The sequence below is a fragment of the Hyperoodon ampullatus genome, assembly GCF_949752795.1.
Source record: "Hyperoodon ampullatus genome assembly, chromosome: 19".
Classification (NCBI taxonomy): domain Eukaryota; kingdom Metazoa; phylum Chordata; class Mammalia; order Artiodactyla; family Ziphiidae; genus Hyperoodon; species Hyperoodon ampullatus.
This window is the reverse complement of record NC_136932.1, coordinates 6,945,275-6,959,056: the sequence shown is the minus strand read 5'-3', so window position 1 is coordinate 6,959,056 and position 13,782 is coordinate 6,945,275. Positions and strand designations below refer to the sequence as shown.

Sequence of the window (13,782 nt, the reverse complement as noted above, 5' to 3'; positions counted from 1 at the left end):
AATTCTAAGAGGAACCTAGAGGAGCTTGGCGGCCCCTCACCACCGCCGTGACTCTAACTTAAGTTCTCCCTTCCCTTCCGCAAACGACCCCCAACCTTTTAGAACAGTGGTGGGTAACTTCGTGAGGTGGGTAGTTAAGAGGCCCTTTCGAAAAGATTGTGGAAGCCATGGATCCTCTCCCTCTCACAAACTGGACACAGGCAAATACTACAATATTTTGCACCTAACTTCAGGATATCCTGTCCCACCTGACGACCTCATCTAGAACTTAAAAAGGGGGAGGTGGGTTAGCCGGTGAGCGAAAAGAGCGAGAGGGGAAAGTAGAGCAACGCTCTAGGACCTGTTTCCCTACCGCAGCTCACATTCCTCCGCCCCAGTCCCGCTCCCGCCGCCTCCGCTACCAGCGGACGCCCTAGCCTCCCGCTCCAACTATTCCAACCATCCTGGGAAGGGTGGGGCGCTCGGCTCCTGGGTCCCCCTGGATCGCCCCCCCCCTTTCCCCAGCATCGGTCTCCCCTTCTGCCCCGGTCCCTCCCTTTCTGGGGCCGAGCCAGCCAATGGGCGACGAGACTCCGGGATTTGGCCTGGGAGCCGGGCAACTCACCGATCCCCCGCCCCACAGTTCTGGCCGCCATCCCGGTGCGCACGGACGCGGCTCGAATTTCCTCCGCTATCCGCTCTCTCTCGCTCTGCCCCCTCCCGCTCTTCCTCTTCTCCGGGTCTCCCGCTTCAGCTCCAGCTCCACCCGGCCGGCCCCGCACGGCTCCGGGCAGCCATGGAGGACACCCAGCTCCACATCATCGAGCAGCCGCTTCCCGGGTACCCCGACGCCGGGGACCAGGGGTCCTCCACCATGGGGGCTCCGGCGGCGGAGGAGCCGTCGGGGGCCGGCTCTGAGGAGCTGATCAAATCGGACCAGGTGAACGGCGTGATGGTACTGAGCCTTCTGGACAAAATCATTGGCGCCGTCGACCAGATCCAGCTGACCCAAGCCCAGCTGGAGGAGCGGCAGGCGGAGATGGAGGGCGCCGTGCAGAGCATACAGGGGGAGCTGAGCAAGCTGGGCAAGGCACACGCCACCACCAGCAACACCGTGAGCAAGTTGCTAGAGAAGGTGCGCAAGGTCAGCGTCAACGTGAAGACCGTGCGCGGCAGCCTGGAACGCCAGGCCGGCCAGATCAAGAAGCTGGAGGTCAACGAGGCCGAGCTGCTGCGGCGCCGCAACTTTAAAGTCATGATCTACCAGGTGAGCTGGCGGGCGGACCGCGCCCAGAGGCCCGCCGTCCCCCGCCCGGGACTTGGGGTGGGGGGACCTACCCGAGGCGCGGCTCTCCCGCCAGCCTGGCCCGGCTCGGGGGACCCGCCCTCCTTCCAGCGAGCGTCCCTGGGGTGGAGTGGGGTGGGCGGCGGGCTCCTGGAGCGCACAGAGGGGCGCGCTCTGCATCCTGCGCTCCCTCACCCAGCCCCTCCCTCTGGTGTCAAACGCGTAGCGGAACCGAGTTAGGGGGCTGGACTCGGGGACACTACCCCTCGCAGATCGCTCGCGACATGGCTCTGTCAAAAGTCTTCCTACTTGGAGGAAGTTTTGGGGAGAGCTGCGGGGCCTGGCGGCCGTTGGGGCCCGCTGTAAGCGGACACTGGCGGCGCGGCCCGTGTTTGGGGCCTCCGGCGCTGCCCGCCCGATATAGCGGGTGATTCAGGGCTCAGGCACGCACCGCGGGGGCTGCGCCAGGCGAGGGACGCGACTGCCAGCACGCCCCCGCGGACCCCGCATCAGCCTAGGCCGCCCACGCCGCCCCCTCGCTGCGATCTGCTCCCGCCTCGCGGCACTTTCGGCCCTTGTGGACACCCTAGCCCGCGGCGTGCCTGTACCCTCAGTCTGTTGGAAGCAGCCGGCGGGAGGGTGGCCCGCGGCCTGAGGAGTGCTAGAGGGTCTGGTGGAGGGGAGGGCCAGCCCCCCACACCCGGGGCCCCGCGATCTGGGCGCGGTGAGTCACCCCGCATGTCTGCGGGGGCGGCCGAGGAGCTGGAGGCCAGGCGGCGGGAGGCTGGCGCGCCCCAGGCTCCGCCCAGACAGCTTGTTGCTTCCTTTGCACCTCTCCCCACTCCTCCCGCCTGGATGAAAATGGGGTTTTTGTATCCTAACCCCACGTAAACCTGGGAATCTCAGCATTGCTGCTCCTCTCCGCTCCGCCTCTCCAGTCCCATTAGGGGTGGGTCTGAGCCGAGCGCTCCGTGACCTTTGATGGCGTGGGAATGTGCCCAGCCTTGCCTCCTCTCTGCTTCCCGCGGGCCTGGTGGATGTTCCCACCCAAGGAGGTGAGATCGTGGGGGTGGAAGCGTTAGTCTAGGTCCCCTCTTCCCCTTCCTGCCCCTGCCGAAGGGAATGGAAAGAAAAGAAGGCCAGATTTCCCACATCCCCCCAGGGAGAGGACTTCTGTCAGGAAGCTGTGGTTTCACTGACTGCTCAGAGGCCCCGGTATGCTGGGTTCTGAGAGACCATCAGGGATGGGGTGAGGTCCTTGGCTTGGTCAGTGTGGTGGAGCTAAGAGACATGCAGACTGGGACAAGTTTGGGGGCAGCAGACATACTGAGCCGACACTTATCTGAGGTGGTGGTGGGACAGAGGCTGAAGTGGCGCTCCCCCAACCCGCCAGCGCCCAGGGACTCCTCCTGAGAGGTACTTGGGCCTTTAAGCAGTTTGCTTCCCCCATATAGCACTACCTGATGGAAAATATTTGCCCAGAATTGTTTCTACTTAATTGAACTGCTCCGAGGAAGTAGGATTTTGTGTATGTGTGTGTGTGTGTGTGTGTGTGTGTGTGTGTGTGTGTGTGTGTGTGTGGTGTGACTTTTAAAGAGAACTGCCTAGTGCTGGGGTACATGAAAGCAAGGAGAACGGGGCAGGGGTGTGGGGAAGCAAGCCAGCTCTGTCTTTTCTCCAGAGCCTGGTGTGGTAGAAAGGAGCCATGTAGGGCTTGGATGGGTGACCCTTCTCACTTGAAATGTCCCAGACCGCAGAACCTGGGAAAATTCTCAGCCTGGAGGTCAACCTCCTTAGGTCAGAGATGGAGATTCTGAGAGGACAGGTATGGAGAGAGACTTCTGTGCAGAGGCCAATGGCGTGTCTCTGTTACTGCCTCTCGGCAGTTGGCACAGATTGTGTGTCTGTAGATTGTGTATCTGCCGTGGGGAGGGTGTCTAATCACAGGGTGGCTTTGACTGTATCAAGGCCAGTGGGGGACAGAGAGTTGAGGGAGAAGGAATGGCTCAAGCTGGGGACCCTGAGCCCCCAAACCACAGGAGAAATAACTAATACCTAAAGTGGTCCCAACCCACAGAGGAGCTCAGAGGTAAGGAAGAGATTCCAGCAACAGGGAATCTTCCCTGAGTTGCAGAGCAGATGTTCCAGGTGGGGGCGAGGGGCTGGCGTACTCAGCTGCCGGAGGAAGTTGGAGGCTGCTCCTCCCTGAGGTCTGCAGGCCTGGGAAGAGAATGAGGTAAAAATAGCTCTGGGCCTTGGCAGACCTAATAGGGAAGATCGGGGGCGGCAACATTTACCATAAACTCAGGCTGAGGGGGTAGGATGTTTGGGTGGCCAGGCAGAGAGATCTGGAAAAAGGCCTCCTGGGATGATGTGAGTTTTCCAGCGTGGGAGCAGGGGAGGTGGGACGGCATTCCCCACTGCAGATGTGGGAGGTGGTGATGTGGCACGGGGGGGGGGGGTGAGGTGGAGGGAGCATGAAAGGGTGGGAAGGCCTCAGCTGTGTGGATCACAGCCATCTGGCCTCCCACACCTTCTTCCTGGGGGATAAAGGAGGGAATCCCTTGTGTGACCCCACCCAGATTCAGGGAACTGCTAGACATAATGATTTCACGGGGTATGTTTGCATTTGACACCTCCCTACACAGACACACGCACACACACATACACACACACGAAATCCAGCCCTTCCCATCACAGGTTATCAGCGCCCTCACCTTGAACCCACTTCTGAGTCAGTACTGTCCTTCTTTGGCATTTCCCTTCCTGTCTCCCAAACGAAAACTAGCAGTTGGCATCCCATCCTGTCAGGCGACACCTCATTAGGCAACAGCTAGTGAACGAGAGAAGTGAATTCTACTAGTAGCTAGGGGTAGTGGACTGAGAACTGCTGGGAAGATCAGGCCGGCTGTGGGCACCGTGCAATAGGAGGAGCTGTGCTCATTAAGGAGCCAATTCTCCCAGACGACGACTAATTTGGATATTGTTAGAGTTCTTCTAGAATCCAGAAAGGGAGGCTAAATATTTTCCGAAGTAGTTTTGATGAGGCGTGGGTCCTACCCATGGACCCATCAGACCTGCTCCAAGTGCTTGAGGACAGGACCAGGAAGCATTTAAGGGCTTAGGTGGCTCATGGGCATTAAAGGGGAGGATACCAGGACTGGAATGAGGGCCTGCTGGCTTCTCTTCCTCAAATCCTAACCCAACCTATAGCTCCTTCCTGGACTCAAAGCAAATCAGGGCTATCTGGTTCCAGAAGAACCCCACGCTTTTGTCCAAAATTCTTCCCAACTTGGGGCTCTGGTCCCTCTCACCCCCTACCCCAGTGGCCTAGTGGAGAGAGTGTTTACCATACCCTTCCTCCAAAGAGCTAGCTTTGGGTTGTTTTTCCTGGTCACTGGATCCAAAGCAGGGAGCATGGGAGCATATTCTTAGACGTATTCCTAAGACCAAAGGAAATCATATTCTTCCCTCTGATTTTTTTTTTTGAAGCAAATAAAGTCTGACTATTGTAAAGGTCAAAATCAAAAAGGGAGGAGATGGCACAGAGTGGGCAACTGATAGGGAAAGGGAATATTGTTGCTAGGCAACCAACTGTAGAGATGAGTGGTGGTTTGTTCTATTACTTTGAACCGTACCATTGTGAATATTTCATCATTCAGTCACTGTAGACTTTTTGAGCTGGAAGATGCCTTGGAGATAATCAACTTCAGCTCTTTTATTTTGTAGTGGACGAAGCTGAGGCCCAGAGAGGGGAAGTCACTTGCCTACTGTCATTCAAGTGACTGGGGGTCAAAGCTGGGGCAAGAGCCCAGGTGTACCCCTTCTCCTGCTACACTTTCTGCTCCCGGCCTCCCCCTTCTGTTCCCGGGCTGTGCAGAAGAAATCAGGGAGGAGGCTAGCCCTAAGCTAGTTCTGGCTCCTTCATTCTCTGAGGGAGATAGTTGCACAGTCCTGGCACTGGGGCTGCTGCGCGCGTGTGTGTGTGTGTGTGTGTGTGCGTGCGCGTGCGCGCGCACAGTGTTAGCTGAGTGGCTAAGGCTGGTGGCCATTAGCTGCTCAGCCTCGCAGTGCTGAAGCAGAGGCAATGTGTGGTCACCGATGGCAGTGGAGGAGAGGGGTGCAGGGTATAAGGGGTGGAGCTCCCTGGCCAGCAGGGGTGTCCCCTGGCTAAGAGAGGACCACACTGGCTCCTTTCTCCTCAGCCTCCCTGCCACTCACCCCTTCTCCCTGTACCCTACAGGGAAGGTGGGCACCTGCTGCTTTGGGTATTCGTGGCTGCACGCCTTACTCAACACTGCTGTCGCTGGAGTCTGGGAGTGCCCCTAAATATCCCTCTCCCCTGACTTCTCCTGATTGTCCAAAGCAAGAGTGGCAGCTCAGCCACTCAGGAGGGAGAGTTGGGAGCCGCTGCTGGGTGCCTCAGGACATAGGCCCACTGGTTGTAAAAAGAGCTTGGTTTTGGGGGGCTTTTTTGGCCGTACCGCGCAGCATGCAGGACCTTAATTCCCCAACCAGGGATCGAACCCATGCCCCCTGCAATGGAAGTGCAGAGCCCTAAGTACTGGACCCCCAGGGGATTCCCAAAAATATCAATAGCTTTGTCTTTGATCCTGATTTCTCTGTGCATCTGGGTGTCTGATGGCCTATAAGTGGGTGGGGGGATGGGTGGCAAGGGAGGCAGGAGGTGGGGATGTGGCCAAAGGGAAATAGCCAGGATGTCCCTCTTCCATGCCTCTCCCTCTCCTTATCCGGGGCGGCACCCGTGCCCACCCTGCCCTGGGGAATAACGGGTCAGCAGCATCTGACTCAAGACAGTGAAGTTGTTTGCCTTCTCTTTTACTCCTTGGAGACTCCCCAGTTGGAGTCTAACAAGTGGCCTCTTAGAAAACTCCTTCCCCGCCCCCAGCAGCTTCTTTCCCCCATCACTGCAACCTCCAACAGCATCATCCCACGACCAGAGCAGGGTCGGGGTAGAAGGTCGGAGGCCAAGGATGGGACTGGGGAAGTCTCTAGAGGGAGGCAGGGAGGTGGTTCTGATTAAATTGTGGTTATTAATTCATGCGCCTGCGTTTGTCCCTCCCCTTGCGGCCCTGGGGCCCTCTTGTTGAAGCATTTAAACTGTGGTCTTTCCATCCTAATCCTTGTGTGCTCCCCTCCCCTCTACTCACCAGCCCCAACTCTGCATGCCAACCAAGGCTCCCTCCTCCCAACTCCGTCCACACCCACCCCAAGCCCCACTTAAACCCCTTTTCCTCATCTTAGCCCAAGAAGAAGCTGAATGTACCCTCAGACCTGGCCACATCCAAGATCGTGCCTTTTGACCTTCTGCCTGAGACTGAGCCTTTTGACCTGAAGCCTGAGACAGTGCCTGAGCTCCCACCCTTTGACCAGACACCTAGGACCCTGCCCTATTACCCAGAGCCTGGGCCTCTGCCCACCCCAGAGGAGCCAACAGCCGGTGGGAGTACTTAGGGTCTCCTGGGTCACATGGGGCTGTGGGCATGGGGTGTCACGCACCCGGTCCACCACCAGCTCACTGCTTAGCAGTGGCCAGTCCGGGGTGGCTGGTCTCTTCCAAGCCACTGCCCCTTGTGACTGGGTGACGGGTATTGTGAAAACACTCTCTCATTATGGGGAGTTCAGGCGATGGGGTGGGAGGTGATGGGAAGGGCCATCCCCTACGTCTTGGTTTCTGTCTTAACAGTAGATGCTCCAGGCACCACACCTGAGCTGCACCCACTGCTGCCTGCATGAGATAGCCTGCAACTGCCCACACTTCTGATTCCCCCTCCCCTCCCCATCTGCCTCGTCCTCAGGGACAGACCAGTTTGGCTCAAAGCCTCTTTGGAGAGGGCCCTCATGAAGCCCAGGCCTGGGGTCTGTTCTGTGCCCTCTCCACCCCCTCTCTACAGTTCGGGAAAACACTGACACTTATTTTTTTCCAGTTGTTTTTAGAAAATGTTTTGCAAAGAGATCCCTTATGTTTGCCAGATCCTGCCTTGGGTGGGGCACCCAAAAGCTGCCAACTCAGAGAGGCCAGAATGGGGTACATTTTCATCGGCTCTGGCCTCCCTATGGCACAGTGTTTCTCAACCTTTTTTATGTTTGTTTAATATCAGTCTCCTAAGGAGTCCTTTTAGACATTTTTTTCCCCTGATTGTCCTCTCCCCCATGAAATTTTTTTTATTTGTATTTTATTTATTTTATACAACAGGTTCCTATTACTTATCTATTTCCCATGAAATTTTAACACTACAGATATACTATATATCAGGACTCTTTGGAGCCCCACCAACTATTGCAATATCTAAGATTTGTGCCCTCCCCTGCAAGAACCAATTTCCACCCACTTGGGGGCAACATGCCCCCTGTTGAGAATCATGCTATAGCAGAAAAGGAGGCCCCTTCTACCTTTAGTGTCTTTCACCCCCTTGTCCTGGCAACCTGAAGTGGAGGTCCTGAGTTTTTAAGACTGCCCTCTCTTTCACGTCTCCCCATGTGCACCCTCCTCTAACATGGTCTCTGAGCAGATCCAGATCCTGGGTCTCTGAATGACCTCTGCAATGTCTTCTCTGGCCATTCGCAGGCAGTGGTTGGGGACAGAACTAAGTCAAGGGAGGCTCTACCCAGAGCCATATGACACCTGTCCCTTCTCCCTGACAAATGTGAAGTGCCTGGCCAAGGACCAGGCAAATAGTAGGTGCTCAATTAAATTATAATAATATAAAAATCTTCCTAAGCCAGAGGATCTTAAGTTTATATAGCAGAGTTGGGGAGTGGAGAGGAAGGGGCTGGGAGCCATCCTGGGGCTCCTCTAAAATTCATCCTGGACTGGCGCTTTCCTGGGTTGGGGAGCTGTGTGTGCTTGGTGGGGGACAGGGGAAGCTGTGCATGCTTTTGTTCAGACCTGGTCATTAAAGGTAACTCTGGAAACCAAGCCTTTTGGGACTGGTGGTTTTGTTTAATAAAAATGTAGAAACAGAACAAACAGAGCTCTCTCTCCTTGCCACCCTGAGGCCCCTCCTTTAGCTTAGGAGCTCTACCAGGGAAGTAGGGGTGGCACAGGGGTGCCCAGCCTCTGTGCCCAGGGTTGGGGGAGGTGCTTTGGAATTGTGTTGCTGGTTGTTGTAGCAACAGGCCAACTGGGTGGGCCCAAGACAGCACTCCAAAGCTGTGAGTCATAGGGAAAACCTGGCTTGGAAACGGGGAGAAAAGACAAAATCCATTAATGGAGGCAAAAAGCTAAAGTCATGGTGGTATATCCTCTCCAGCGCCAATCCACTGGTTATTATCCAGGACGTAGGTCAAAACAGTTTCTTCCCCCATCCCCTGACCTTCCACCAAGAAGGCAGCTCCTCTGGTATAAGCCATCACTCTGGAGGAAGCCTACAATGAATGGCGTCCAAGTACCTTTCTGGACTGGGGGGAGACAACCCCAGATCCAGGAATAAACCTCCCCTCACTGGGACTGCTCCCTGATGTTGTATTTGAGACCTTTCATCAGGCACCAGGAAGACACGATTGGCTACAAGAAGTCTGGAACTCTCTCCCCAGCCTTGTTCACGTTCAAACTCAGCTGGCAAAGACCTTTATCTAGGAAGCCAGAGGCCAGGAAAACCAGCCAGCTCAGCCTTTACGGGCTGGAGTGGAGCAGAAGGGAGAATCACGGGTGCTGGGGTGGGGCCGGGAGACAATGCGGGTCTGTTTTCCAGCAGCAGGGACTGTTTCCTGACGATTTCCCACCCATCACGCTTAATCCTTCCCTTAATTCATCCACAGAGTCTGAGCTTAGTAAAAGGAGGCATTCTCCTTCAAACGTCGGGGAGCGTGGGTGGGTTTTTAGACTAGGAAGCTGTGAAGGAGAGATCAGAGCTGACACTTTTTGCTACTAGGGCTGCCGGTAAATTCTGGGTGGAGATAGATGAAGAAGTAGCCGGGAGTTTAGATGATAGAGAGTCCTAAAATGGTGTGTAAGAGAGGGCGCTCGGGTAGCAGGCAGGGAGAAGTGATTGCAAAAGGGAGACCCAAAGGGTACAACTGGGAATCAGAGGGACTGCTAAGAGAGATTGGGACCCTCCTACACTCAGAGCAAGGAAAACACCCCTTCAATGCCTCCATGAGTGATAAGAAGCAGAGGATGGACGGACTGCCGCAGGATGCCCATGATAGTACCCAGCCAGCTGTGGCAGGTGGAGACTACAAGTCCCAGCATGCCCTGAGCCCTGGTCACCTTGCCTGCTGGGAGATGTAGTTGAGGAACGAGAGCTTGAGGTGGCTTGGTGCCCAGCAGAGCCGGTGCCCAGTTTGGGAGAAGAGGTGGAGCCAGCATTCCCTCTTTGTCCTTGCTAATAATATTGACAGGGAGGGAAGGAAGTTGGGAGGAGGTGTTCCTAGTTTTCAATGTAAACCAGGAAACTCTGTGGGGATGTGGATGGGAGGGAAGAGGAAAGAGGTTGGGGGCTGGGGAAGGAATTTCTGTAGCAGGTGGTACAGAGATACCAAGGAGTCAACGTATACGTGTATGTGTGTGCGTGTGTGTGTGTGTTCGTGGGACGGGTCAGCTCGTGTTGCCTCATTGTTTTCAGATGGGGTTTTCTTACAATTCTGCGAAACAATCTTCAGAAAACCCTTTAGAAAAACTACTGCCTATCATGCCTTTGTAGGAAGTCCCTAAAGAGAGTCTGGGCCAAAGAGGAGAGCCTGTTTACATTCTGGGTTATGTCCCCTTTTCCAATCTGGGCCAAAGAGGAGAGCCTGTTTACATTCTGGGTTATGTCCCCTTTTCCTGTCTGTGCTCAGTCTCCCCTACCTTCTGGTGAGAGGTGGTCTTGAGATTCTGAAATGTTGGTCCAGAGTCAGGATCTTGGAAAATCTTCCCGGAATGGAAAACGGTGCTGGTGCTAGGTGTTCCCAGGGGAAGAGGGAAGAACTGGCTCTGAGCTCCAGGATCTCTTGCCTTCCTACTCCTGGTCCCTTGAGCTCCTGTTTGGGGGGAAAAGAGCAAGAATGGAAAAGCAATTTCTCCCTTCCATTCCAAGGCAGGGACGTCAGAACCAGAAAAAACGTCCAGGTTGGGAAGAAAACATGTCCTTGGCTCCCAGCCAGCTTCCTCCTCTTTCCTCAATTTCTACACGAGGGTGGAGAATGTCCACTGGTGGAGCCAAACAGTATGAGGCGGGGGAGGGAGATAGGGCCACAGCTCTGCTTCCCTAATACTGGTTCTTCTGAAATGATACGAAGTCTGGGAAGCGGACTCCCTTTATGGTAAACTTGCCTTCAAGTTACCCTACTTGGGGGCCGCCTGAGATTGGCTGTGAGCTCATCCCCCTACCCGCACCCCTCAACCTAAACAGACTCTGCCCTTTGGTTTTTGGCTTGGCTTGGGCAGTGTGGGGCTCAGTGCACCAGAGGGCGCTCTGCCCATTTCCAAAGTTAAGTTGTGGTCCCTGGGACGCAAAGGGTAAGGACTGGTTTAAAATGGGTGGTCGCAGGGCTCAAGGAGACGGTTGGAGGGCCGCAGAGATACTTAACTGAAGTGCGAAAACATAGGCCAGACTCCGATCCGAAGCTCGGTTCCCTCCTCGCCCTGTCTGTATAGTTACTATTCATTCAATACATATTTCTTGAGCGCCCACGAGGTGTCCAGCTCTGTGCCAGGCGCTGGGGATACAACGGCGAGCAAATCCACGCCGATTTCACGGGTACCACGCACTCCGCAGGATCACGGGTGCCACCGCCCAGCCCCGGGTTCGCCCAGCGTCCCCCCAAGTCCCCGCCCAGTTCTCCGGCTCTGCCCCCTCATCTGTTCGCTCTGATCTCCCTTTAGGATGAAGTGAAACTGCCGGCCAAAGTGAGCATCGGCAAGTCGCTGAAAGAGTCGGAGGCGCTGCCCGAGAAGGAAGGCGACGAGCTGGCCGAGGGCGAGCGGCCTGAGGAGGACGCGGCGGTGCTCGAGCTGTCGTCGGACGAGGCGGTGGAGGTGGAGGAGGTCATCGAGGAGTCGCGCGCCGAGCGCATCAAGCGCAGCGGCCTGCGGCGCGTGGACGACTTCAAGAAGGCCTTCTCCAAGGAGAAGATGGAGAAGACCAAGGTGCGCACCCGCGAGAACCTGGAGAGGACCCGCCTCAAGACCAAGGAGAACCTGGAGAAGACGCGGCACACTCTGGAGAAGCGCATGAACAAGCTGGGCACGCGCCTCGTCCCCGCCGAACGGCGGGAGAAGCTTAAGACCTCGCGAGACAAGCTGCGGAAGTCCTTCACTCCCGATCACGTGGTCTACGCGCGCTCCAAGACGGCGGTCTACAGGGTGCCGCCATTCACCTTCCACGTCAAGAAGATCCGCGAGGGCGAGGTAGAGGTGCTGAAGGCCACCGAGATGGTGGAGGTAGGCGCCGACGAAGAGGAGGGCGGCGCGGAGCGCGGCGAGGCGGCCGACCTGCTGCGCGGGAGCAGCCCCGACGTGCACACGCTGCTGGAGATCACCGAGGAGTCGGACGCCGTGCTGGTGGACAAGAGCGACAGCGACTGAGCGGGGCGCGGGGCTGTGCCCGGGAGGCCGCGCCGCCCCTCCTCTCCCCGCCCCCGCCCCGATTCCTTTCTCTCTCCGAACTTTCTCTTTCGCATTCTCTCTCGGCCCCATACGGGCTGGGATATTTCTAAATTGAGAACACCTCCCCTCAAGTAGCACCCCTCCGAGTCTTACGGCTGTTAAGACGGGAGGGGGAGGCAGCCTGCCCCATGGACAGCCCCAGTTTAGGCATATGCTGGGTGGAAATGCAGAGGGCGGTGATGCACGTCCTGGGGATCCAAGTCGGGGATCTTAGAGGAACTTGCTGTCGTTTCCATGATTGGGCCCCCCTTGGGCAAGCTGCCTTCCCCGCACTTCTCCGGAACACTCACACCCAGCTGCTGTCATTCCTGCTCACTGAGCTCTTCTTTCTCATCCAGATCCCTGGCGGCTTCAAAGCCAAAATTACCGTGAAAGGGAAGAGTGAATCTTGAAGAGGCCCCTTGCTCACATGGGAGACCCCAGACTGGAAGGATGTGAAAGCAGCTTTGGGGAGCATCTGGGGCAGTGTCGGGGGAGAGAGGGCAGAGTGAGCCGTGACCCTGGATGAGGGTCTAGCACAGGCTGTATCTGCAAAAGGTCCCAATAAGGAAGGCTGGAGCCAGGCAGAGCCCTTGGGGAGCGGGGGCGGGGGTCACTTACTGTTGATGCATCTGCACCCAGGAGCACATGGCTATGGCTTTGAAAGAGAGCAGGAAATAGTAGAAGGTGGAAATGGGTGAAAAGAGAATGTCCATTAGCAGCGTGAGAAACACAGCACAAGAATCCCATCTTACTGGGGTTCTCCGAGGACAGCAGGACCATTTTCAGGATAAGAAGGGAGGGCAATGTGAGAAATCCGAGATCCAAAGGAGAGGTGAGCCTCACGCCATGCCTCCACTGGGCATGGTGCTCCAGGGGCAGCCCATTTCTCAAAGCCCAGGAAATTAGGGTCCCAGAAGAGGGCAGCACCAGGCTGCGGAGAGCTGGTAGTTAGGAGGGAGACGGACTGGGAAAAGAACTAGGTGCTCAAGGCCAGGCCACCAAGCTGAGAGCTGGAGGGGAGGGGAGGAGAGTATAGAATTCCTGTGTGTAGAGCAGCCCAGACTTGGCTCACTCCTGGCAGTGTCTTCTCAAGATCCTTCCCTAGAGCTAGTTATAATAAAGCTGCAGAACTTGCCAAGACTTCCTTGGCCTTGTGGGTTCCTCTCCTGACTTTGGGATGAGAGGGGTGCCGCTTCCAGTCCAAAAGCCTGATTTCTGATCAGGTTCTCCTCAGGACACTTTAGTTCCCCTGTTCCTCCCCAGTAACGGTGGCTTGTCAGAAGCAAGGACAGACCCCTCACCCCCAGGTCACAGCCGGAAGAGGAGGGCTGAAGGCTCCCTCGTTCACCCCCTACCTCCTGTGCTTTATCTTCTCTGCTCTGCATTATAGAATTGCAGCTAATTGTTTTTAAGGGGTGGAGGGAGGGAGCCTGGGGACACATCTTTTTTACAATACAGAGCTTTGCTTTTTTTTTTTTTTTTTTCCTGTTGGTCCCTTCTTTCTTCTGGATGGTTGGAGACACATTGGCTGAGGGAGGATGGGGATTGTGGGACGAGGTCCCTTGGTGCTGATGGGCTGAAGGGGCCTGAGTTGTGGGCAGATACAGTTTCCTGTGGGCTCTGGGGAGCCTCTCGTGTTGCTGTGTCCTGGTGAGCAGCCCGACCAATAAACCTGCTTTTCTAAAAGGATCTGTGTTGGATTGTATTCTCCGAAGGCAGTTACATAGGATGAGTTCCAGAGGACAGGAGGGAACCAGGGAGGGAAAGAGAGAGAGAGAGGACCTTGGGTTTAAACGGGCCTCACTTGCCTGGGTGGGGAGTGAGGGTGGGGTATTGTTATCATCCCCATTTGGAAATGGAAAAAGACACACACACACAGTGACTGGTCTAAGGTCATGTAGCTGGTAAGTTGTGCAGCTGGGAT

General features: G+C 56.1%; 1 protein-coding gene across 1 annotated transcript; it reads left to right on the top strand.

Moving 5' to 3' along the window:
* The first annotated feature begins 640 nt into the window (after positions 1-640).
* On the top strand, positions 641-13,545 carry CAVIN1 (caveolae associated protein 1). Its single transcript, XM_079725105.1, has 2 exons — positions 641-1,246; positions 11,094-13,545. The coding sequence occupies exons 1-2, from the start codon at positions 776-778 to the stop codon at positions 11,793-11,795; spliced, it is 1,173 nt and encodes a 390-aa protein (XP_079581231.1). The 5' UTR covers positions 641-775; the 3' UTR covers positions 11,796-13,545.
* The last annotated feature ends 237 nt before the right edge of the window (positions 13,546-13,782 follow it).

Coding starts and splice junctions, on each gene's coding strand:
- CAVIN1 (XM_079725105.1), top strand. CDS start 776: ATGGAGGACACCCAGCTCCACATCATCGAGCAGCCGCTTCCCGGGTAC. Junction 1,247..11,093: donor TTAAAGTCATGATCTACCAG/GTGAGCTGGCGG, acceptor ATCTCCCTTTAG/GATGAAGTGAAACTGCCGGC.